Source organism: Rhipicephalus microplus, chromosome 9 (assembly GCF_043290135.1).
Source record: "Rhipicephalus microplus isolate Deutch F79 chromosome 9, USDA_Rmic, whole genome shotgun sequence".
In the NCBI taxonomy this organism is placed as follows: Eukaryota; Metazoa; Arthropoda; class Arachnida; order Ixodida; family Ixodidae; genus Rhipicephalus; species Rhipicephalus microplus.
Genome location: NC_134708.1, coordinates 79,219,548 through 79,244,286, shown reverse-complemented (window position 1 = coordinate 79,244,286; position 24,739 = coordinate 79,219,548). Strand labels below are relative to the sequence as shown.

Genomic DNA, 24,739 nt, shown 5'->3' with positions numbered 1-24,739 from the left:
CAAGTGTTGCAGAGTGAAATTCGAGAGGTGGATGAGCTGTTGAAACGAGTTTTTTTTTTTTTTTTTTTTTGAAATGCTATTAGTGAAACCAGTCAAAATTGAACTGTGAAATCTCAAATTTGTGATCCTCAACAAAATATATGACAATTTGAGATCTCATTCAAGTTTGGCCAAAGTGGAACTGACGATTAGAGCCAAAGTGGTTGTTCAAGTAGCATGAGTAAATGGGTGAGGCTTTAACTCGCAAAGGCTTATGAAATGCACATGGTGTGCACAGGCTTCCGGTTCAATGGCTCTCCGTTTGTCTGCTGCATCATTTCTTGGGTATTGGTGGCATTCGCTTTCTTTATGGCAACCCAGCAATGTGTACTCCGCAAATTTCTAGCCCCCATTAGCATGGCCGCACCTATGACTGATCACGAAAGGGAAGCATGGGCTGTCATTGTGAAATAATATTTTCATTTCAAGGGTGGCAAAAAAAGGACTGTACGTGCTATCACGATTCTGCGCTTCTGCAGAATATTAATTGCCCTGGCTTTGGTTGTCACATCTTTCAACTAATTTTACACTTGCATATTAACGCAGGTCACCCACTAATGTGCTTATTTTTGTGTTTCCATCTTTGAAGGAGCTCGACTGTTTTTGCATTCATAGGCGCACCGCAACTTGTATCGATGTCCACCGTGTACAAGGGGTATCCGTTGTTACTAAAACTATGGGTTCATCGGCAATGGCCTAGCAAAATGTTCAATCGTTCATTCGCAATTAACCTCTGCTGTAATGCAGCGCTGACAAAGCTTTGAAAGTGAAATATGTCAGCGGTAACTCTCTTTTTTATGAAGTTGAGCTCGTATGAAGCATATGTATTTAATCGCGTTGAACAGGCTGGCCGAGATGACGCTCACCTCGTATAATCAGGCACCGGGTTTGTTATGCGTAGTTTGGCTTGAAAGTATGGATAAATTGACTACTACAAAAGAAATGCTTGGAGGAACACTTGAAATTACCAGCAACATATTGTATAGCTGTTCTATAAGTAAAATAGTGGGGCACTTTTTATTGTCTACATAGCATTATTGGCATCATTTTCTCCCACTGGTGCGAGGTTGGCTCCTTCAGAACCACTGGCTGATTGTTTATATATCGCTTGTCGTTGACAAATTCTGTGTGCGTGGATTCCGCAACGTCACCACTGGCCTGATGTCGTGTGGCTGCTGGCTACTGTGTCATGCTAGTTTCGATATCAGGGCTGGCTGCATGTTGTGTGGGGGCCGTGCGTTTTAGCGTGAATGCCGTAGGCTTGTCATAGCTGCGTACATAGTGATAGTGGTTGGGCTGATGAAAAACGACACATCCAAATGCCTTTCACGCTTATATCTTGACATCTCAGTTCCTCTTTTGACTTGCCAAAACGTCGATGGCACGTAGTCAACCTGCCGGGAATCTTTGCTGGGAGTGCCTGTACGTAAAAACCAAATGTGTCAGACATATGAAACCATTCATGCAGGATTTGCGACAAGTACCACCCACCTGACAGTAGGCATCCAAAGGCTATACCACTCACTGTGGCTCTCCTTATTACTACATAACCCACTTCAATTTTCTATCTTGATTCCAAGAGAATCAGAATATCTGAACAACCGAGCATGATTCCGCAAGCGATTAGATTGCAACACAATCGAAAGAAAAGATGTATCTACAGCCCCAAAAACATGACCAGCGAAACAGCACCCCATGTATATCTTAAACTGCAAGCCGTTGCAGACGGCACCTCTCATGGGCCTTTGCAGGTTTACACCTCGCCTATTGAGAGCCCTGTGGCACTTCATGTGTTTAGCAAAGTTATTATTCGAAGGTACGACTATAAAGACAGCATCATGTGCTTTTGGGCCCTGAAATTTCTTGACCACTCTTGTAGTGGCTAGTTACCTATCACACCAACTTTTAAATAGTCTTTATTCATCGCTTTCTACATGTTTTTATTATTGTGCAATTGCTTAGTTGTAGCTGAATTCGCACAATATTGTCTTGAACTAGTTGACTGATATTATGTAACATGTTGACTGATATGTAACATGTTGATTACAAGCACATAAAATACTAAAGGTACCAAAGTATTACACTGCAAAAAAAAAAAAGAACAACGGGAGAGGGGGAGTGGTTGATATTTATTTGCTATATTTTAGCTCTTAGCTTTATCACTGTGTACAAGGCAACAGTCATACAAAACTCAAAAGCTGTTAAAAAAATTTTTTTTAATGAAGCAGAGCTGTGTCGATGGAGCTTTTGTCATTTTTTGTGAGCCTATCTGTCTGGTAGAAATATAAAAAAAAGAAATGTTTCAGATGGAAGACAGTTCCTTTGGAGATGTCCTTGTTAGTCATGGAAAAAAGCACAATGGCCGGGACTACAGAGAAGAAAGGCTTTACACGAGAAAGAAGACATCCATTGCCTTCTACTTTCTCACAAGAGTCTACAGTGACTATGTCAAATCTATTTTGGCGGGCATGATTCGTGACAATGTGCCAGATGTCATCATCGTTGGATCGTGCCTATGGGACATAACACGGTCAGTGATTGTAATGTGTTGTAGCTTAAGTTACACAACTGATTGTGACCATTTCACCCAGGAATGGGTGCTGGGGAGCTATTCTCGTGGTGTCCAATTTGTGTGCATGTCTTGTTCAACCTCCCCTGATTGGCGGGAGCGTGCCGCCTGTTTCTTTTTCGGCTCTGATCACGTTAGCCCTTGAAATGGGTTTAACACGACTGCCTGCCTGACGCCTCCGAAAGGTCTGTACGCATTCCCTGCATCACCCTTAAAACATCTCAACACGTTCATACGCACGTTCAGACATGTCAATTTGTTTGAGTCCTCTTAATGTACATTTCGTCCACTTAGTTTCTTTTTACGCTGGGAATATGCTGGCGAGTTCACTGCGCTGACGTGGTCAAGCGCGCCGTGACATCACAACTCACCGTTTTTTTTTGCGTAACTTAATGTGCTACGACAATTGGACATGTTCACGAAATGGACATTGTGAGAATAGCTCCCCTGCTTTATTGCTTCCACATTGCAGCCATCTTGCAAGCCCCTAACCTCAGGGTTGCTTTTCTATATTTGAAAAAGGGCTGTACATGGACCGTGCGTCATTCCGTAGCAGAAAGAAAAGATGGACGGGAAGTTCTTTATTGTGTAATGGGGAGGCTCAGGTCATCTGTGGAGGTGCAGCTTTGTCTGCGAGAGTACAACAATTGTTCACTCTCTTAATGTTTCTATTTATTTAGCACTTCCAAAGCTCATTGTTTTGGGAAGCCCAGGTAATAATTTTGTCCTGCCATAGAAATTGATTTATGTTAAAGTCTAGGGTATGAAATGATAGAATTTTTATTTCAAATATTACTGATTTCAAGCACTATATTTATTTCAGATATTGTCAGGAAGTTATCCTAAGAAATGCAACAAAAGGAAAAAAGTTCACGAAAACAGTAATGCCGTTCGACAAGGGGTAAACATAAAAAAAAAAGAAATCTAGATATGCATATTGAACATGAAGCCCTTGTAGAATGATACTGGAAATATAAGCCCTGTAAGTATTAAGGCTACGGCTTTAGCAACGAAAAACAATGCTGAGCCCCTGCAGGGCACTCTGGAGCGCTGAATCAAGGTCCAATTTGTGCCATCTTTGTGGAGAGAAAACTGCTCTTTGTACAGCCTTCACCAAATGCTCCTGCCTGAAAAAAATTGACACCTTGCAGATAAGAGCTGTGAGCTTCAGTACGTACTGCCAACTCTTCCTATAAAAATTATGCCTGGAACATGAGCCACAAACGTGTTGCCTTACCCTCGGATATTACGCTCCCCCTCCGATACGAAAGTGAACGCTTCTAGTGGCTGCCCCCTGTGAACATAGCAATGCTCTCACAGTTGGCTCCGAGCAGCCGTGGTGTCACGTGACAGAGCGGTACGGTAATGTCACGTGACTGAGCGGTCTGGAGGCAAGCAGTTGCGTGCAGCGGATGGTCGCAACATGCGGCAGGAGGCATGGTTTCCAAGATTGTGCTGGTGGAGAGCTCCCAATTGAAAAGAGGGCGACTTTCCAGGCATAGTTTTTCTAGCAGGCGTTGATACTGCACAAGCTAACGTAAAAGTGCAGCACCAATAAAATGGCCCAAGAAGAGAGAGAAACTTACTGGCAGACACCTACTGATGTTTCAGGGCGGTTTGATGCACAAACACTGTCTGTACTGGAGTCTGATGGATCAAAGTTGTCTGCTGTGTTTGCATAAGCAGTTTTTGCTAGCAGCATTCGTGAGCACTCTGAACGTCGCATATATAGCTGTAGCTGACTTTTCTGGGATCTTGTAGTGCTTGCATTTGTATTAGCAGTGCTTTCGCCTGGCCAAGTTGGTGCAACATATGGGAAAAAAAATCAGCATGAAAGACGGGGCTCTGTACCTGAGGCGGTACACCGTATCTCTTGTACTGTGTCTTTTGACCCGTATCTCATTTGTAATTCTCTACAAATGCTGCTAACACGCCCAAACCGGCTGGCCAGATAAAGCTGAACTCTGGCACCTTATAACAATGATGTCTGAAGTGGGAGACATTTTGGAAGATTTTCATATCGCTACAATAAATGTCAATGTGGGGCAGTCTCGCAAGTCACGTAGCAGATGGTCAGCGTAGCAGCGACCTGGTGGTGAAGAACAGCACGGGCTTCAGCATTTATTGAGTGGTTTCTCCGGGATGTTTCTCCTGGACAGCCGTGCCCTGTGCCTCCTGGGACATTGCAGCAAGGATAAAGGGCTCCATTTGGGGCTGCACTTGGCAACGATTCAAGCAACCCAAACAGCTCCGAACCTGATGAGGAAAGATGATTGATCAGTCGCTGGTGCCCACCATGTTGACCGACTATGCTAGAGGCTTGTGGCAATGCATTGCTTGTGGCATTATAAGCATGAAGATGGAATGAGAGCAGCTGTCAAAAGAATTCCAGAGTGGTTTTCTAGGGAGCAGATGCTGAGGACAAGAGCGTAGTTGGAGCAACAATGACTGCCAAAGAAAAAGAAGGCGAGCAATAAGAGCAGAATGATTAGTGGCACGTGAAAGACATAGTGGTCAACAGCAAGCATCATGTTGAAGAACAAGAGCTGGATAAAACTGAAAGGTACAGCACTAGTATTGACTATGAGTGAAGGTGAGACTGTAGATGAGGACGAGTTATCCTTAGCTGTCCTTGTGACATTTGATGGCATAGATACTGAGAAGGGGAATCGCTCATAGGCCACTGGGCGTTTCTGCTGAATATCTGAGATGGCTGGCCATCTTTTCTGCCGTAGAATAACGTGAGTTGGCTGCTGCGCCTCATCGACGACCTGCACTTTCTTGAGCGAGGTTGGAGAAGGTGACCGGGTCGACGTTCGAGCTAGAATATGGTTCAGGATCTGCAGACACCTAGAAGACGATGATCCCTGAGCTGCGATGCTTAGTTTGCTGCACCTCGCAGGTTTTAAGGTGACCGGGTCGATGTTTGAGCTAGGATATGGTTCAGGATCTGCAGACGCCTAGGAGAGGATGATCCCTGAGATGCGATACTTAGTTTGCTGCACCTCGCAGGTTTTACCCCCCAGTAGGGTTGCCATTGTAGTGAGCTGCCATGGGCCAGCTCTGTTTCCTCTGTAAAGAGAGGGGCAGTAGGGGAATACCACGAGAGAGATGCCATGGAAGCCATGGAAGGAAAAAAGAGGTGAAGGCGATGAAGATCACATGTGGCAAGGTGCATGTGCTGTGATTGGCACTCTGCTGGATCCTGTTGGGTGCTCCTTGAGTGTTCTAACGCGGCTTCCTTTGTAGAATTAAAGGCCAAGATTGCTGCCGGAGACTACAGAAGTGCAGTCATCTCTCTTAATGCTTATGTGCCGAATGGGCCAAGGAGCCCCGCTGCCGGAAAAGTATTCAGCATGAATGTCCATGAATCTACATTATAATGCTTATCAACCACTTGCGACAACATTATGTAAGCTGGCAATGCAAGAGAAAACGTCCTTTACATGCTGCTCATCTAAATGTACTTAAGCTAAACCACTATTAATAGCTATGTATTGCAGAGCATGACGTGCAAGACTTCACGTGCGAACGTTGATTTTCCTGTGGTAACATTTGAACATGCGTTCCTTGGTGAGGTACGTATAGCTAGGTGCAGCTTGAAGCCCATTCTCACAAGGTTTAATTTGCTGAATTCATTTGTGTACTTATAGTAAAAATTGTTACAATGGTGATTGTAATTAAGTTTCTTCATACTAAGGCTGTAATGGACAAATAATAGGACCTCCATGTTAAGTATTTGCTAGAGTATTTACTCCATGCTGATAGAAAACTGTGTAAGCCTGTGTTCTCATAACATTTTGTAAACGCTGTTGGACGGAGAGTGCATAGTGATGTTGACGTTGTGGAGCACTTGACACATACTTTATATCCAACTACTTGTTCTGTCCATGTTCATTGCACTCTGTTAAACTGTGTTAATGTTAGAATTAAGATGTATCTACAAGGGTGCCCTAACTAAATGCTGTGCTTTCTTCGGAATAATTGTGCAGTTACCAGTTGCAATCTCTGTGTACTTGCTGCTTGCGCAGACCTGCTAGCTGCATTTCCGTATTGAATATCGTCTCACGAGGCTGTGCTGGTCTGCAGTTGGGGCCCGAATGGTGTTAAGGAGTACAAGGAAAACCTCAAGAAGTTTTTCAGCGAACTGACCAGGATACTACCGTCTACGTCACTGGTGATGTGGCTGACAGCAGCTCCCTTGGCGCAAGATGTCCGAGGCGGTTTTCTGATTCCACAGCTGGAGTTCCTCAAGTACTCCCTCAGGTTCCACGTCCTCGAGGCAAACACCTTCTGCAGGGAGGTAGTGTGAATACATAGCATTTCGTCTACTAAAAGGCTTTTACTGGCAGCCAAGAGAGAAAGAATGGGAACTGTGTTAGCTATGTGCCCTGCATAGCATGTTTACAGCGCCGTTATAGTCACTGTAAAGGACCAGAGTGTGTCAGAACAGAACTGCAGTATGATCTCTAAACAACAAATCTCAAGGGCCTTTAAGAATGGTTCATTACTTAAAAAAAGATTGTTGTACCAGAAAATAGCACATCTGTGTCAAAGGTTAAGATTATAAATGCAACAAAAAGGGCCCTCTACATTGCTCTATCCACAAACACCTCATTTTATAATCAGTGCAAAAAAAAAAAAAACCTACAGACACAAAGTATTCTGGAAAAAGAAAGGGAAAGAAGACAACCACCTGTTTGTAGCGCAAAACCACAAGGAAATCCATACAGATTTCTCAGAAAGAAAAGCCTCTTAGTTGCCGCGAAATTCGTCCTAGTCCAGGATTTGAACCGAAGACCAACACTTATCTGGGGTGGTTGCTCTGCCAATTGAGCTAACCAAGAAGCTAGCAATTAACAGTGCGAGGGCAAATTCATCAACAACTTGAAGCACATGACCACCAGTATTGCAAATGGTTTCTTTGGAAACCCGCAAGGTGGCGGGAGGGTTCCACAAGGTGGCGGGAGGGTTCCACAAGGTGGCGGTAGGGTTCCACAAGGTGACGGGAGGGTTCCGAAAGGGAAAGAAGACAATCATTCGTTTGTAACACAAAGCCACAAGGAAATCCATGCGGATTTCTCGAAAAGAAAAGCCTCTCAGTTGCCGTGCTACAAACAGGTGGTTGTCTTCTTTCCCTTTCTTAACCCTGCCGCCACCGTGGGGGTTACAGCAGAACTTATTTGCAAAGTATTTTGGAATGAGTGCATGTTTATTCAGAGAAGACCATGACATTTCCCTGGTGGGACTCAACTTCTGTGAAGCGACCTGTTCAGTGTGTGCATCTGCCTTATACCCTACGAAATGTCGTTCGGCACAGTGGTTGATTGGTTTAGTGCTTGGCTGCTGACTCGAAGTTAGCGCGCTTGATCCTGGCTGTGACAGTCGCATCTTGATGGATGTGAAATGGTAGAAGCCCATGTACTGTGCAACGTCAGTGAATGTTGCAGAACACCAGGGGGGTCGAAATTTCTGAAGCCCTCCACTACCGTGTTCCTTATATTCATGTTCTTGTTTTAGAATGTGAAAATCTAGATTGTAATATTATATTATTATTAATATTACTTTGAAACGTCACCACGAAATAACAATTCTTTGCAGTAATTTGCATGCGCTGTTTCTATGTTGTGCTCATCGCTGTTTCTTTACTCACGATAGCAGTGTTCATTTCGTTGGTCATCAGTTTAGCCAGTGTGCATAATCCATCGTCTAACAACTATACGCAGTGATCAAGCGTTACTGGAGTATCCATCGCGAGCCATTCTGCAAATTTATTATATAGGTCCCTGCTGTTGCTCTCTTCGTTGTCTTGTTGAACGAGACACCTCTGGTAGTTGCTGCGCTGCTTTAGTTTTGTGCCACTTCCGGAGCCTATCACCAGCTTAGTGACCAAGGCGAGTAAAACCCAGCAAGCCTGCAAACGTAGCCCGTTGTCGAAACAAAGGCAGCGAGGTGACGCCTGGGGCAGAAAACAAGTACAGGTGATACTGGCGGCAATGGGGCGATCGTGCACTTTGAATAGGGAAGGTCTTTAAAGAAATTAATGAATATTTTTACGATCATGATGACAGTGACACTTCCGGAGTTGGGCATTGTTGCCTCTGCTTAGAGTAATGTTTTTAAAGTTTGCAATACCTAGGTAGTTGCTGCTGTGTTTTAGCAGGGGATGAAATTTAATGTTTTTGGGAAACATTCTGCATTCTGAGATGTGTGGCAATGAAATTCTTGCATATAAAGCACTGTACGTATTAAAGGGAATTTTCAAAATATTGTTAATTTGAAATAATTTTTAATCTGAAATTCACTATGGATTGACTATATCTCTATTGCTTGAACGGGCAGCAAAGGAAACTGTGTAATTGTCAAGACCTGCACACTTGTAAGTTAAAATCTTGTCTGCGAGTCAAACAAACCATTTGTGGGTGCATAATTCAATGACACTATATTTGTCTTCTTCCTGCCACCACATTTGTCCTCTAATGCTACTATGGGAAAGTCCACAGTTGTACTACGAATGCTGAAATAATTGAAGGGATGGAACCACTACATCGAAGTTTCTATGACAGCTTGTTTTGGAATTATAAGTTTTGATGTCTGTGCAAGTTCAGTGAAATCCTTGATAATTCAGATGGGCAACTATGAACGAATATACTTCCCATAGGTCAGTGTTGAATTAAAGTTGCATAATCCTATACAGCTGACTCAATTTAATGTTGTCATGATGGGGTTCAAGTTCTTTCATTAGGTTGGGAATTTCGTAAAACCTAGAAAGGGATTTTTTGGTCATTTGCAGTTTAAAATTTTAATGTGGGGACATCAAAAAGATGGCATGACAATTCTTGTTACCAGCAACCTGTGCCTGCGCTTCTGAAAAGTATGTGAGGACAGTCCTAGTCATTGGGTGCACCATGTTTTGGTGATGCAGGCCAGGTAGACCTTTGCGTGAAGTTACGGCTATCGACCCACGATGATACGAAGCAATGGGAAAATTCAGCAATTGAACAAACTGCCTCTAGAAATTGTAGCCGCATCCAGGGAAACCTTCGCCAATGTGCTTCAAAGTCCTATTTTATCGTAGCCTGATTATACAGCATTTACTCCACTAAAGCTGCTGCTTGGGCAAGTTGGTTCATGATTATTTAGACAGATTTATCAGCGCAAGAAAAAAGACGGAACGAGCACAAAAAAAGACGGAACGTTTAGAGAAGAAAAACACTCGCTAAATCCTCGCACTTTTTTTTTTTTTAGAAAACTGATAAGAAGCTGGGGGGGGGGGGGGGGAAACGAAGTGACCGCAAATCGGGATTTTCATGGTAATGGCTAACTACTACGATCAACTACAAGATTAATTGCTTGTAATTTCATTTTATTTTGTCATCTTATTTACCTTCTCTTCTTATTTTTAGCTAAGGTCTATTCACTGTCTCATATCGGTTTGAGTGAATGTAATTTTGAACGAAAAGTTGGCCAGAGAGGTGTGAGTGAAGTTATGCAAATAAAGACTAAGTGAACCGATGCATTGCATTGTCTGCTTGAATAAACAAATTTTTTGAATTAGCATTTGAAGGTCTTAAACGCAAACTCAATATGACTATACAAGCTGCTTGCTCAGTTCATTCTTGCGGTGATTAGGCTTGTGCAAATATTCAAATGCTTTGCATATTGAAACGAATATTACTGTATTCGAATTCGCTTCGATTTGAACTTCAATTGTTGAAAATTTCGTCGAAGTGAGTAGGTGTTAGTTTGTCCACATGTAACTTCCTGTAAAGGTGATTTCACTGCAATGGAGGGGAAAAACAAAAAAACTCTACACTGCCATGAAGCCCAACTTCAAGTTTAAATTAACATACTTATTACCCTCACATCGATTCATCATTTTCAAGTTTAGAAGTTGTTCTACCGGCTTATATGCTCAAAGTACTGTATAGTAAATTTTAAAATGCTACATATTTTACTGGCTATCACTTGCATTCTCTCGAAAGTCAAATCCTCTGACTAATCAACGTTCTTTCCACTTAGCATCACTGTAAATGCGTAGTATAATAGCCACCCTAGACGGATTTTGCTTTTCAAGTCATATGCATAACAGACCTTGTAAGCTTTTGTATTGTCCTACATATATTTTCATGGGGCCATTACACTAACGAATGCAGTAGTCTGCATGTTCAAGATGAAAAAATATCTTTATTTGGGTGAACCTCAGTGCATCGGTTGTTCGTAATCTAATCTGTTTTAAGGTGCATCGGCATTTACGCATGTGGCATCGAACCTTCGAGTGCTGGGGGCCACGCTAGTTTCAGAACAAACTCAACTGTTCTCATTTGTGCACTCTAACTTATCGAAAAATTTTGAACTAACCTTGGGCCAGGCATTCGGGCGTGTTTTGCGAAAGGCAGCGGTTATGTGTGTAAGGTACCAGTTACATAGAGATACAAAAAGGAGCGTGCTTGGCAACATTTTCTTTTATGTTGTCTCTTTCATGGCCAGCAGTTCATAATTCTGCTGTTTACAATCCCCACAGTTTTTCATTTTAGCCTTTCCTTTTGTTCTTAATATGGTTCGCTATTTAACTAAGCTGAGGATAAGACACACATCTAAGAATCTTCAGGTGTAGGAAATGGTGAAATACAGATCTCACCCTTGGTATTTTTGCATATTGGAAATTAACATGATAGTACCACTCTACATCAACTTAAGTGTGTGTGTAATAAATTCAGATGCTTTGAGTGATCCACAGACGCTCAGTGAAGCATTTCTCATAACCTACATGCAGCTCTTGGATGTTAGGTGTAATAATTTTGTTCTAATGTTAATTTGCTTTGTTCTCTTGACTGTCACTTAAGCACAAGCTCACTTCCAGATGCACCATCCTCGCTTATTCGTAGACTGCTGACAAGTATGGCATCGACGTCGTCGACGTCCACTACCACCTGCGCATGCTCCTCGAGCATCGGGCTGAAGATGGAATCCACTGGCTCCCGTTGGCTGTTCGCCTATGCACTAATCTAGTCCTCACTCACATTGCTCTGTCGTGGGGCTTCAAAGGGCCGTCTTGGTAAGTCACTTTAGAATGTTGCAGTTTCGCCAAACGTAGAATACATAGCTGGGTAAGAAAGTAAAAGTGCAGAATGAAAAGATGAGACATGGAGACAAGCGGACGGGGCGGGCGCTAACTGTCATATCTGTCCCGCCCACTCGTCTCCTGTGTCCCATCTTTTCACACTCTACGTTTACTTTCAGACATTGCACCAACTTGCCCAGCAAAACATCTTGCAAAGCTGAGACACGATAGCGGGTGCAATATGATTTATGTCCAAAAAGTCTCGCAACGTTTTGCGTGAGTTTTTGGGTGTTGGGAGTGAACGTTTGCCGGTGCAAAGCTTTCATTCCATAAACACTTCACTCGCTGACAATTGTAGTCCGCCCGAGCCATGTTTGTACAATGGAATGGTGCGTCCTCGTGATAGTTGAAATGTTGTGTTAGCCCTACCAGAATTGCTTTTGAATGTTTTATTTGTGTTGCCCAACGAACATTGCATGATTCCTGGAGACATAATGTGGGTACAAAGTTTGTTAAACAGTAACAGTTTAGATAACTAAACACGTATTGTTGTCTCTTTAACAGCCTTATACAAAATGATTACAGAGCTTTCCAATTGCTTTAATGGAATAGAAGTGGCAGCTATTTTATATTTGCAGGGAAAAAAATGGGGTCAGATTCTCATTGTGCTTTTGCAATTTGGAACTGTGCCTCTTAATTAGTCTAAGGCATTTTAAGGAATGCCTAGGAAATTTGCACTTTGTTCTAAAAAGATTGGTGTATTGAAGATTGACATATTGTGAAAGTACGGGCACCTGACTAGTGGGCCACAGTTATTATAGCAGCAATTACAGCCATTCAATAAAACATAGGTGCTCAAAAGGGCTGTACTGTTGTTGTAGGCTTTGTCTCTCCATGTACAGTGTAGACCACTTGTAACGTAACCTCTGGGTGCATGTTAAAAAATTCCAGTTGGTTGAAATTTCCGGAGCCCTCCGCTATGGCGTCTCTTATAATCATATGGTGGTTTCGGGATGATTATCTCCACATATAAATCAGATGAATCACTTGTAACTTAACCGTTTATTGTGCAGAACTGGCTATAATTCTCTCTTTTTTTGACTTCTGTTTGAACCTCATGTATATGCATACCACTTATTGCGCAGTCCTCCAAGATGAAAGATTGGTTGTAATGTGGTTGCCGGAAAATCTTTGTGAACCTCATGTATATACATACCACTTATTGCGCAATCCTCCAAGATAAAAGATTGGTTGTAATGCGGTTGCCAGAAAATCTTTGTGACAAACGCGGTTGCGAGGGCATGTCTGAAAGGATGCGGCTGAGGTGTGCAGCTCTGGAAGTGAGCAACGAGGTCTTTAACGAGGAGGAGGGAACGTGGAGTGCACGAACAAATGGTGGAGGTAAGAAAAGGAAAAGAGACTGCGGTATACTGCACGGGCTCGTTGAGTAAAGAAGGAGGGCGGTTGCCTCGCGCCGACGCTGCTACATTTTACGTGTCGCTAGCATGGCTCTGGCTGCGCGCAACTCAACAGGACACGTGTGATGGCATTCTTATCACCTGCGCTTAAGGGGGCACACGGGTCTTAAAAAGGCCGAAAATCACGAAAAAACCTACTTTTTGAAGTTGACGTTTTCGGAATCTGCAACTAATTTTGCACTTATCTCAGAAGTTCTAGCTTCTCGCGTCATTATTTCTGGCACAAAATCAATTTATAACACCCCTGTAAGATGAATCGGAGCACAAATAGACGCTAAAGTCGCACTTTTTCTACGCCGAATTGTTGCCGTTACACATGAGCTATCGTGGCCATCTTGGTCTCGTTTGGAAGGGTCGTTCTTCATCTTCAATTTCCCGCCGCCACTGGCTTGCCTTGCTTATTGGTTTTTCAGCAAAAACGCGTCACCGAGAAGCATCACCGCGCGATTCTATTGGCTGCTTGGGGCACGTGACAAAACCCAGGCACCTGATTGGCCAAGTGGCGTTTCCGGCGTCTGCTTCTTGTGATGCGCATGGACATGCGCCAATTGGTCATGTCCGGCGTCTGCTTCTTCATCGTGATACGCACGGTCATGCGCCAATTGGTCATGGTGCTGTCGACTGCCTGCCGCAGTAAAGAAGTTCCTCGCCACACTAAATTTAGAAGCAGGTGTGGCGCTCGTTCGTTCGCTGTGAACTTCAGAAAGAGCCCCGCTATCACTCAGGACAGGGAGGATAGCAAACTCACGGCGGTCGCAGAGTCTCCGGTGTAGGCCTAACTCACGTACGAGTCCGTCGATTGTCGACAGCGTCGCTGAAAGTGGCAGCATTTTGGAGCCTCAACAGTTAAAGGACGGCAAGTAAAAAAAACAGAAGTGAAGCTACGATAGATAGCGATCTTTGCAACGATGAACAGAAGCGCAGTCTTATCGCTAAACGCGCCGATGCCGCGAGTTCCCCCCGTCTGACGTGAACTGCGTGATGAGTTGTCAGAGTGGAATTCCCCGTGCGTCGGCAAACGACAGAAAAATCAATTAGATTATGGTGAATGTGCTCGCCGCCCGCGGGATGGAGGCTACTGGCAACAGCTAGAGTGCTTGTTACAACGCGTCCGCAACAATGAACATATTGCGCCGCAGCCTCCACTCGAAAATGTGGCAATCTTACGTGAAAAGGAAACTAACACCTCACTGCTTTTAGAGCCTTCAAATTGTTGAGCGAGTGCACGAGTTCGGCCTGCGTCATCAACAACTCAATCTGGACAAGCAGGGAAATCGCTTTATGATGGATCGCGGATTACGCGCGCACATTCGTTGCACATAGGTGTCACCGAACTGATGAGCGGCCTAGTCGGCAGACGAGCACACGGCGACCGCATGACCTCGCAAGTGTGCCTCTGCGGGAAACATGCAGTGGACATTGAAAAAATGCCATTTAGGTGATGCAAAACAAGACTACATGCCTGGTGCCTACTGAGAAAGATGAATTTGCAAATCATTGTAAATAAACAACTTTTCCTTGCTACTGTCTGCCCAAAATAGACTTGTGTCTTTTGCATAATTTCTCCGGATTCAAATTTTGCTGCAGTTGCAAGCTTGTCTAAAAAATATCTCTGCCTCCAGAGCAGCTAGGACTGTCATTTTTGTTGTGGCTGTAGCTGTATCTTTAGTTTACACAATGGTAGGTGCGAAATTTCGAATGAGATCTTCAAAAAAAATCTTGCCAGAAATTGGAGCATTAAGTGGGTGTGTCTGCAACACTGAAATGCAAGGTGCGACAAACCTTGCTACAATTATAAAATCAAAAAAACACTCCTACCATTGTGTAGCTTATGTTCATTACTCATTATTAGGCATGTGCCAATAGTAGCTCTGCAATACAAACTTCTTGTGTCATTATACCGGCAAACAATAGGTAAATAATTTTAGTATATCTCAAAAACTAATTGGTTTAGAGGAACAGTCATTACATTTTTGAAATTGACATCAAAAACTTAAGCACACTGTGAATTTTCTTCATAAACACATGAAAATATCTGGCATTTCTTCTCATGTACAGTGTCCCCCCTTAACGGTTTCTTGTTGGGAAAAGTGTCGCCGTTATCAAGCTTGCTACGAAAATCCTCTTTGCTACCTCGTGTGTAAATTTAAAACCTTTTACGGCTTTATTATATGAGCTCGCCCCACCACGGTGGTCTAGTGGCTAAGGTACTTGGCTGCTGACTCGCAGGTCGCGGGATCAAACCCCGGCTGTGGCGGCTGCATTTTCGATAGAGGCGGAAATGCTGTGGGCTCGTGTACTCAGATTTGGGTGCACGTTAAAGAACCCCAGGTGGTCAAAATTTCCGGAGCCCTCCACTACGGCGTCTCTCATAATCATATGGTGGTTTTGGGACGTTAAACTCCACAAATCAATCAATGAATTATGTAAGCTTTCGGCTTTGCTGCCAGTGCGTGGTCTTGCGTGTAAGCTTGGCGGGTTTTCGTTGTCCTTGATCTCTTGGCCGCTAACTCAAACTTCGTATCACGCATGGTGTCCTTGGTTCAGTGCTTGAGTGCAATTTTTTCGGTTCTGGATCTTCATGTTAGCCATGTCTTACACAAACTTCCTACCAGAACATACCGAATGGTAGGCTAGGCCTAATCGGCGTTCGGTTTGAGTAGCAGTCGTGTGCTATTTATAGGTTCTATAAGGGGGTTTATTGAGTAAAACCAACTGCCTGGTTTTAGGGGCGTCAGTCACTGTCATAGGCTCAGCTTTTCGTCGTAGTAGTCTTCTAGCTGCTCCGACTAGACATTGTCTCTCTCTTTCTTTCCCACTACACTTGCCCCGGTGGTGAAGAGGAGTCATCATGGCGGCTCAAGGGGATCATAGTAAGGTTTTAAGCGGCTAATGTGGGCTGTCTCACGACCACGGCATCATCTGTTATTGGCAGATGTCACTGGTTTGACGATGTAGTTGACCGGTGATGTGCATTGAATGATGCAGTACGGACCATTGTACTTGAGTGCCAACTTTTGGGAGTGGCTGGAGGACTTGAATGGAATGCAAAGCCATCCAGACGAGCCTACGGGGAATCTGTGAGCCGGCTAGTCTTGTTCAAAGCGTTTTTTTTTTTTTTTTGGAGGCCTTGTGTGGCGGACGTAAAGGAACGTGCTGATTGGCGGCACTCTTCGGCACTCTGAAGAAGTTCGGAGTCTGGGCAGTATTCTGAAGCATCTGGGCGGTAAGTATTGTGTCAAGCGTAGAAGAGGGCTCACGTATGTACAGTAGAAAAAAAGGTGAAAACCCAGTAGTTGCTTGCGTGGCCGTATTATACGCATATGTCACAAAGGGGAGCACCAAGTCCTAATTAGAATGGTAGGATGATATGTACATAAAGAGCACATCACCGAGCGTACGGTTAAATCGCTCCGTCAAACTTATGTCTGCGAGTGATAGCTCGTTGTGGTGCGATGAATAATATTGCGTTCGCTGAGAAGCTCCTGGATGGCTTGCGACAGAAACCCACACCCACGGTTGCTAAGCAGCTCACGTGGCGTGCCATGGCGAAAGACAAAGCTATGCAAGATGAACAAGGCGACATCACGAGCAGCGGCAGCTGGCAAAGCAGCTGTTTCAGCGTAACGGGTGAGATGACTAAGGGCCACAATAATCCAGCGATTTTCAGCAGGAGTACAAGGTAGTCGGCCGTAGAGGTTGATGCCGATTCTATCAAACGGCCGAGCTGGACACGGCAATGATTGTAATTCGCCGGAGGCATGACAAGTTGTTTTCCGTTGCTGACACTCAGTGCAAGAACGTATGTACTTGCGAACGTACGAGTATCTTCCACGCCGGAAGAATAGCTGGCGAAGGCGGTCGTATGTTTTCAAAATGCTAGCGTGGGCATTTTGAGGGTTTGCATTGAAAGTACGTGCACATGTTGGAGTGCAAATGGCAAAGTATAACAAGAAGCCATTTCCTACCATCCAGCTGATAGTACCGACGGTACAACATGGCATCCCGTATCGCATAATGGGGAACTTGTCGACGTAGTGAACAAGGTAAACGCTGATGGGGTGTTACTGAAGACGAGGAGAGAAAGTCGCTGAGTGAGGCTATCCGAGGGTGTTCGCGCTGTTTAGAAGGCATGTGAGCGGTATCGATGCTGTCGATGGTAGCTTTGGCAAAGGAAACAGGTAACGGCTAAAGAAAGAGCATCTGCGTCTGTATGCTTGCGCCCTGAGCGGTAAATTATGTGAATATCACATTCCTCTAAACGTAGCGCCTAATGTCCAAGCCAGCCCGAAGGATCCTTCATTGAAGCGACCCAGCAGAGTGAATGATGGTCTGTAACGACATCAAATGGGCGTCCATATAAGTAAGGACAAAATTTTTGTAATGCCCAAACAATGGCCAAACATTCAGAAACCGAGTATTTGTGCTCTGCCTTGGTTAGGGCGCGACTTGCATACACAACTACATACTCCGAGAAGCCAGGCTTGCGCGGACAAGGACGGCGCCAAGTCCTATGCCACTGGCATCCGTGTGCACCTTGGTTGGAGCAGTAGGATCAAAGTGGCGTAAAATAGGTGGTGAAGTAAGGAGATGGCGTAATGGTGCGAAAGCATCATCGCATGCTGGCAATCAATCAGAGGAGTGTGCATCGCCAGCGATCAGCTGTGTTAACGAAGCGGCGAAAGTATGAGCACAGTCCGATGAAGCTGCGAAGCGCTTTCACGGTCGTAGGCTTCCGGAACTCAGCGACAGCACGAAGCTTCTCTGGGTCTGGGAGGATGCCATGTTTTGAGACAATGTGGCCAAGTATTGTGAGCGTCCAGGCTCCAAAGTGGAATTTCTTGATGTTTAGTTGAAGGCCTGCGCTCGTAAGGCAGCTCAAGACTTCGCTGAGACGATGAAGGTGGCTGTTGAAATCGGAAGAAAACATTATCCAAGTAACATAGGCATGTCTCTCATTTCAGCCCACTCAAGACGCTATCCATCATCCTTTCGAATGTTGCTGGCGCATTATAAAGGCTGAGGGGCATTACATTAAATTCGTATAGCCTATCTGGTGTTACAAAAGCAGATTTTGGGCGATCTGATGGTGTCATGGGGACCTGCCAATAACCGGATCGTAGATCTAGTGATGAGAAGAATCCAGCCCCTTGCAAGCAGTTCAGGGCATCATCGATGCGCGACAAGGGGTATACATCTTTGAGCGTAACTTTGTTTAAATGGCGGTAATCGACGCAGAAGCGAATCGAGCTGTGTTTTTTCTTTACGAGCACCACAGGTGAAGACCTGGGGACTGCTGGACGGCCGAATGACACCACGTTGAAGCATGTCGACCACTTGCTCGGTGATCACACGGCGCTCAACAGAAGATACACGTTAGGGATGCTGTCGCAGAGGCGCTTGGGAGCCGGTGTTCGTGTAATGGACAACAGTGTACGTTTGGCCTAAGGACGTCTGCTGGCAATCGAATGAGCCGCGAAACTGGTGAAGTTCTAAAAGCTTCTCGCGGTGTGGTTCTTCAAGTTTGGCATCAATTGAGAGGCCAAACAAGTTAATGTTTGCGTGAACAGGTGAGCAGGCAGATGGCGTCAGTGCATTAAGCTGCAAATCACTTTCGCTGTCAAGGTCGAAGAAGGACGAAACGTCTAAGTCTTCGCATGTTCCAATACATTCTCTGCAATGCAAGGTTGTGGAACACCGCAAGGGATTCGTGACAAACAAATCGGTAGCGCCTGCCGAAATATCTAGGACAGCAAACGGCAACGCGAGGATCCTGCGACGTTGGAATGTTTGGGAAGGCGTAAACAACACTGCAGAATTGGACACATCGGCACAAGACACGGGAACAAAGGCTGCGCTAGTCGGTGGTATGTCCATGTCGTCGGCGACTAACAGCTTGTTGAACGCAAGTTCCGGAGATGAGGCACACAGCGCAGAGAAGGACACTTCAGCATGAGCACAGCCGATAACCGCATGATTAAGAGACAGAAAATCCCAGCCAAGGATCACATTATGAGTACATGCCTGTAGAACGAGAAATTCAATGGTATACAAAACATCTTGCGTGGGAACGCGCGCAGTACAGGCAGCTGATGGTCGAGTATGATGAGCACTGGCAGTCTCGAGGGACAATCTCTTTGGCGTCGTGGTAACCTTCCGAAGCAGGCGGCAAAGTTTTAAATCGGTTACTGAAATGGCAGCACCAGTGTCCACAAGCGCAAGGGCACGGTAACCATCTACAAAAACATCGATGAGGTTTGTCAGAGAAATGCGAGGACGTGATTATTTCGATGACAACGCAGTTGGTGCCTCGGGAACTGCGGCATCTAGTTTTCCACGTCTGAAGGGCAGGGTCTACGGCGGCGAGATGGCGATTAGTGACTGACTGAGGGAGGACAGTCGAGAGAAGAAGATCTTTGTTGACGTGCTGTGTCGTTAGAGTGCTGTGAGTCATGCGACGGTCTTTGCATGGTGTCGCTGTGAACAAGAGGGCGTCTGCGGCAGGAGCGAGCCACATGTCCTGCGTAACGGCAAGAATAGCAAATCGGGCGGTTGTCTGCGGTGCGCCACGGATTCATAAACACCGCGAGTGGTCGGCTGAACGGAACTTGTAATGACAGAACAGGGACTGGTGAGGTAGCATAAATGGGCTGTCGAGGTGCTCTGGCTGCAATGACTTGCGCATACGTCAAAGGTGCAGCCTCCAGAGGTGGTGAACGAGCGAAAGACAAAACGTCAGCTACCTCATCTTGCATGATGTGCCTTATGGCCGCGGCCAGATGATCTGGGGCCAGAGCATGCGTTTGTGCTGGCTCGGGCGTGCTCGATAAAATGGAGAGCTGCCGAGCGACCTCCTCACGCACGAACTGCTTTATGCGAGCCAACATACCATTCTGGTCTTCAAGAGTCAAGGCCGCGATCGAGTCATGCTATTCCAGAGAGCGCCGTGATTGGGCGCGCTGCTTGCGCAATTAGTCAAAACTCTGGCACAAGCTGACGAGATCGCCTATAGTTTGTGGGTCTTTGGCTAACAACATTTGAAATGCGTTATCGGATATGCCCTTGAGGATTTGTTTGAGTTTGTCCCCTTCGAGAATAGTTAAGTTTACCCGCTAGCACAAGTCAACAAGGTCTTCAATGTAGCTGGTAAAGGTCTCTCCTGGCTGTTGAGCACGCTCACGCAGTGATTATGCGCAGAGTTTTCGCACAGCAAAGCGGTCGAAGACTTGCGAAAAGGCGGTTTTAAACGAATCTCAGCTGGCAATGTCGGCTTCGTGACTGCGCAACCAGAGAATAACGACGCCGGACAAGTAAAAGCTTACATAGGTCAGCTTAGCCGCATTTTCCCACTTCTTTCCTGCGCTCACCTTGTGGTAAGTAGCCAGCTATTTCTCAACGTCTTGGCCGTCAGTGCCGCTGAAGGTCGGTGGGTGACGCAGTAGTAAATGGTCACGCGCCGGGACATGCAGAGGCGGGAACTTGGCAGGTACCTTGGGTGGAGGGTTCTTCCGGCATTGCTGGCACTGGAGGCATGGTGTGACTTCGTAGTTACAGCTTTGAAGACTACCTCAGCCATTCCACCAAAATATATGAGGGTTTATTGAGTAAATTCAACTGCCTGGCTTCAAAGGCGTCGGTTACTGTCACAGGCTCAACTCTTCATCGTAGTTGTCTTCTAGCTGCTCCGACTAGACACTTTCTCTCACTCTTTTACCCACTACAGTTGCAGGTTTTTACAGAATCAATGAAACTCTTTGTGGTGGTTTCACTTGAAGAGATGGGATACATATTACTAATGAAAACGAAGGTGGCACGTGTAGCATTTGAGTAGTGATTCACGATTTCTTGAAATCTGGTGCGCACCTGTGAAATCAGACGATCAGCATCCTTCAGCACGTGGGTGAAATTTAGGACGTGCGTCGACATAATTTCTTTGTAATGCGCATAATCGAGGTGGTCTGAGGAGTAATCGCCAAATTTTTACGATGATGTTTTCTTTTGATAGACCCCTCTCCCTCTTTTTGCATTCATTTTGTTGGCAACGCGTGTCTTCGGACGTAAAATTCTTGTTTAACATTTGGAATATTATATGGTTGTAAGCTCCATGCATCACGTGTTTCCTCAGCACATATTGTGCAAGTGCGGCCCATGAAAAAGGCTGTTCTGGTTATAGTGTAGTACCGCTTATAGTGTGGATATTTACTACTCCTGTGACTTGCGTTTTAAGTGGCCTGTACTGTATATTCATGACCTTATGCTATGCCACGTGCAGATTCGCAAAAGTCGGTGTGTAATTGTTCATTTTGCAAACGATTGACTCTCACTTTTTTTTGCCATTCTGTGAGGTTCATATATTCCCCTATTTTTTATGTATAATAACTGAGGCTCGTGATCTGCATTTCGTAAAAAAAAGTAGCAGGTCATATGTAATGTGTAATCAATGTTGGGTATGTATTGGTTGATTGTTTTTTTAAAAGTTACGCAGGAGCACCGTGCAAGCTTTACAGGAAATTCAGCAATGAGCTTTTTGAAAGATGTGTAACTGGCATTTTCAATGGAGGCAAAAGTGTTGTATGCCTGTGTGCTCAGATTTGGGCGCAGGTTAAAGAACCCTAGGTGGTCGAAATTTCCGGAGCCCTCCACTACGGCGTCTCTCGTAATCATATGGTGGGTTTAGGACGTTAAGCACCGCATATCAAAGATGTGTAACTATCACTAAAAGAAAATTGAGCTTATGATGTTAAATGTGTGTCTGTTACCCCTAGGGCAGGGTTGGCAAAAAAGGCAATTTCTGACAAGGTGTTCTAACCTGTCCCGAGCACAAGGAGCAGTATTGTACGCATTTTACACATTTCACAACGTGTAATAACAGCATGTGTACACATTTATGCTGTTGTGGCGAAGAAGAAAGTGGGACATGTGATGTGAGTTCCACTGCCTCCACAGAGAGTAAAGATGCCCGTGCATGATTGCACTTACGCCTTGCACATATGGCATCTAGGGCAATATTATCGCCCTCGCACTATGTGGGGAACATCACAATGACAGCAAAAATAGGAGTGTAGCGTTCATAGGTGGTATTTACCTTTGAGCAACCCTGTGCTCCCGCAGCTTACGCCTAAGCATATCAGCACAGCTTGCTGGTAATGTGGGAAAGGCACTACTTTTGGCCGCAGTGACTGGGTCCTTACACATTGTGTGTGCCTCTGCGTGATACTAAAATCGAGCCCTTTTTTGTGCCCACAATCTCTTATCACGTTTGATTGTGCCATATTTGTGCAGCGTTCGCACGAAATTGAAGGGCGACGAGCCTGAGAATGGCAAACCGGTTAAATTTTGTTCCTCGCCGAATGTTACCGTACTTACTCACATAATCCTCACACTTTTTTTGACGGAAAACAGATGCAAAGTTGTTGGGTGCGAGAATTACGCAGGGAAAACTTTCCACGAAAACGTACAGAGCGAAAAAGAAAATGAAGTGGCCACAAATTGGGATTCTCACACCAGCAACTAACAGCAAGCTTTGAGAAGTACCAATTAAAACTTATCTCAACAAGAAAAGCACAGGTTCAACACAAGGCAAGATTTGAGACACAAAAAGTGCAAGCAAATAGTCGAGAATCAGAATAACATATGCAAAGCTTGTGGGCGTTTCGAGCGTAGCGGTAGCGTTCGTTACTCAACAGGAGCCCTCAAAAGGTAAGCGAAGGACGTCAGTATTGGTCTGATGGCTATTTAACAGAATCGTCCGCTGTTTCCTTCTAAAGAAATAAAGTTTATCATCAATCCCAGTTTTAGGCACACGACAGGCCCAACGCGTCTTGGTGGCTTTCAGCTGTCGTCACCAGTAGCGAACACAAAACTCCTAGACTCTAGAAGACCTACCGGTGGCCTGGTTGCTGTTGTTTAGTGCATGATCCATCGCTTTCAACTTGAAAGCAGCGGTGCAGCTTCAGTATCGCCCCATAACATGACAAGATTACTGACACAACATGCAAAACACTCCGTAACGTGCAGTTGCCACTTCGGTATATCGTGGAATGGATTGAATCTACATGCAATAATAGTACGCTTGATGCTTGAGAGATGGCGCCGAATAGCATGCGCTATCATCATCAGTGGCTGGAACTAGCAGACGACATTATTGCGGCAGTTTTCGGCGGTGCGATAATTACTGGAGGAAAAAAAAGAAATCGTATTTTTGTTACGCGATGTGGGAGGTGCGAGAATTATGCGAGTGGGAGGATTATGCAGGTAAATACGGTATTCGCGGTCAATGTAGCTGTACACTGGAGGTTGTGGCGAAGCGTTGTGACAAATGATTCTGCAGCTTCGCCAGGCTGATTTTAACAAGGCTGTGGGGTGAGTGCTTGAGAGTGGTTCACCTGCGAATGGAAACTCTGTTGAGTTCAGATTCTGATAGCTTTGAGTAATTAGGACGTGAATGAAACAGGAAAATAAATAAATCACAATGACACAGTAAATGCAGTCAGTTTAAATGCTTTGGCGTAGATTTTTGCGAAAAGCGCAACACGGCGGAGTTACTCAACGTTGGACTATCCATATTAATACATGCGTGGTATGCTGCAAGCTTAATTGAGAGGCACATGCTTTTGTTTTTCTCGCTGAAGTGACCTGGCTCAGTACACTTGCGTCAAAGTACAGGTGGCTGTCTAGTGAATAATTTTATGCCCCGAATACTTCTAATTTGATCGATCAAAGCTGTGGGCAATCCAACTATGTCGAAATTTTCATCTCGTGTGAACTTTTACCACAGTTGTATGGGCCCTTGGTGTTTTTATGTGCAAGTTCGTAAGCACTGTTAAACCCGCAGCTCCAACTAGATTCGTAAAACATCGCACTAGTATCAAATTAATGGGTAAACTCAGCTTTGGTGCTGACAGTTAGAATATAAGCTCAGATTAGCTTACCTTTGCGAGCACAGCGATGCAGCCATTGTGACTTTTCAGCGAGGGTTCTTGGACAACTCCACAAGCCAAGCATCCAAAATTTCTTGGCTTTCAGTCATTCGTGCGTCACAATACTTGTAGTATGCACCAAGTAGTCCTTTAAATCTCAGAGTTCCACCTTCGAAACAATTCTGGTGTTAAATGCGGCTACCTGTCGGAATGAGCGGGTCAATGCACACTGCAGAGAGCCACTTTGTTCGTGTATCGCTGTTTGGCATCGGTGTTAAATTTTTCGGTGTACACGCTCAAGCGGGTTGAGCACGCATCGCCCATGGCTGCAGCAGCTTCACAAATGGTAAACCTTGTACATTCCAAAGCAAATAAAATTAAAACAAGAGCAACGTGCCCACAATAACTTGAGTACACTTGTCGGAACCGCTGGTATGGTGGCCTTCAAAATGGTGACCACACGGTTGCCAGCAATGCTGGCACACTTTTCGCCATTGCGCTCGCCAACCTGACGTCATGTGAATGCAACCTATGATTATTTAATCTTGACAGAAAAGCGTTTTAAAGGCAAAATTTTTACCTTTCCTATGTGTTGAAGACACATTTTAAAAATTTATTAACTGGAATTGATGGCGCTAAACATTTCACAGTGAAGGAATTAAGGGGTAGT

At 44.8% G+C, this 24,739-nt stretch overlaps 1 protein-coding gene and 1 long non-coding RNA gene across 4 annotated transcripts in view; one reads left to right on the top strand and one right to left on the bottom strand.

Moving 5' to 3' along the window:
• The window catches only part of LOC119163185 (PC-esterase domain-containing protein 1A), a 56,065-nt gene that overhangs the window by 5,477 nt on the left and 25,849 nt on the right, over nucleotides 1-24,739 (top strand). For both annotated transcript variants that reach the window (XM_037415130.2, XM_037415131.2), the window contains 3 exons: nucleotides 2,346-2,569; nucleotides 6,698-6,911; nucleotides 11,497-11,666. In XM_037415130.2, the coding sequence (XP_037271027.1) occupies nucleotides 2,346-2,569; nucleotides 6,698-6,911; nucleotides 11,497-11,666 (608 nt within the window). The remainder of the gene's footprint in view (nucleotides 1-2,345; nucleotides 2,570-6,697; nucleotides 6,912-11,496; nucleotides 11,667-24,739) is intronic.
• Nucleotides 84-24,549, bottom strand: LOC142771928 (uncharacterized). 2 transcript variants are annotated; one of them, XR_012886209.1, is made up of 3 exons: nucleotides 24,082-24,549; nucleotides 6,761-6,901; nucleotides 84-1,459 (listed from the first exon to the last, which is right to left on the bottom strand). It is a non-coding gene; the product is annotated as an uncharacterized LOC142771928 (long non-coding RNA). The 2 variants fall into 2 exon arrangements; XR_012886208.1 differs by lacking the exon at nucleotides 84-1,459 and adding an exon at nucleotides 2,555-4,864.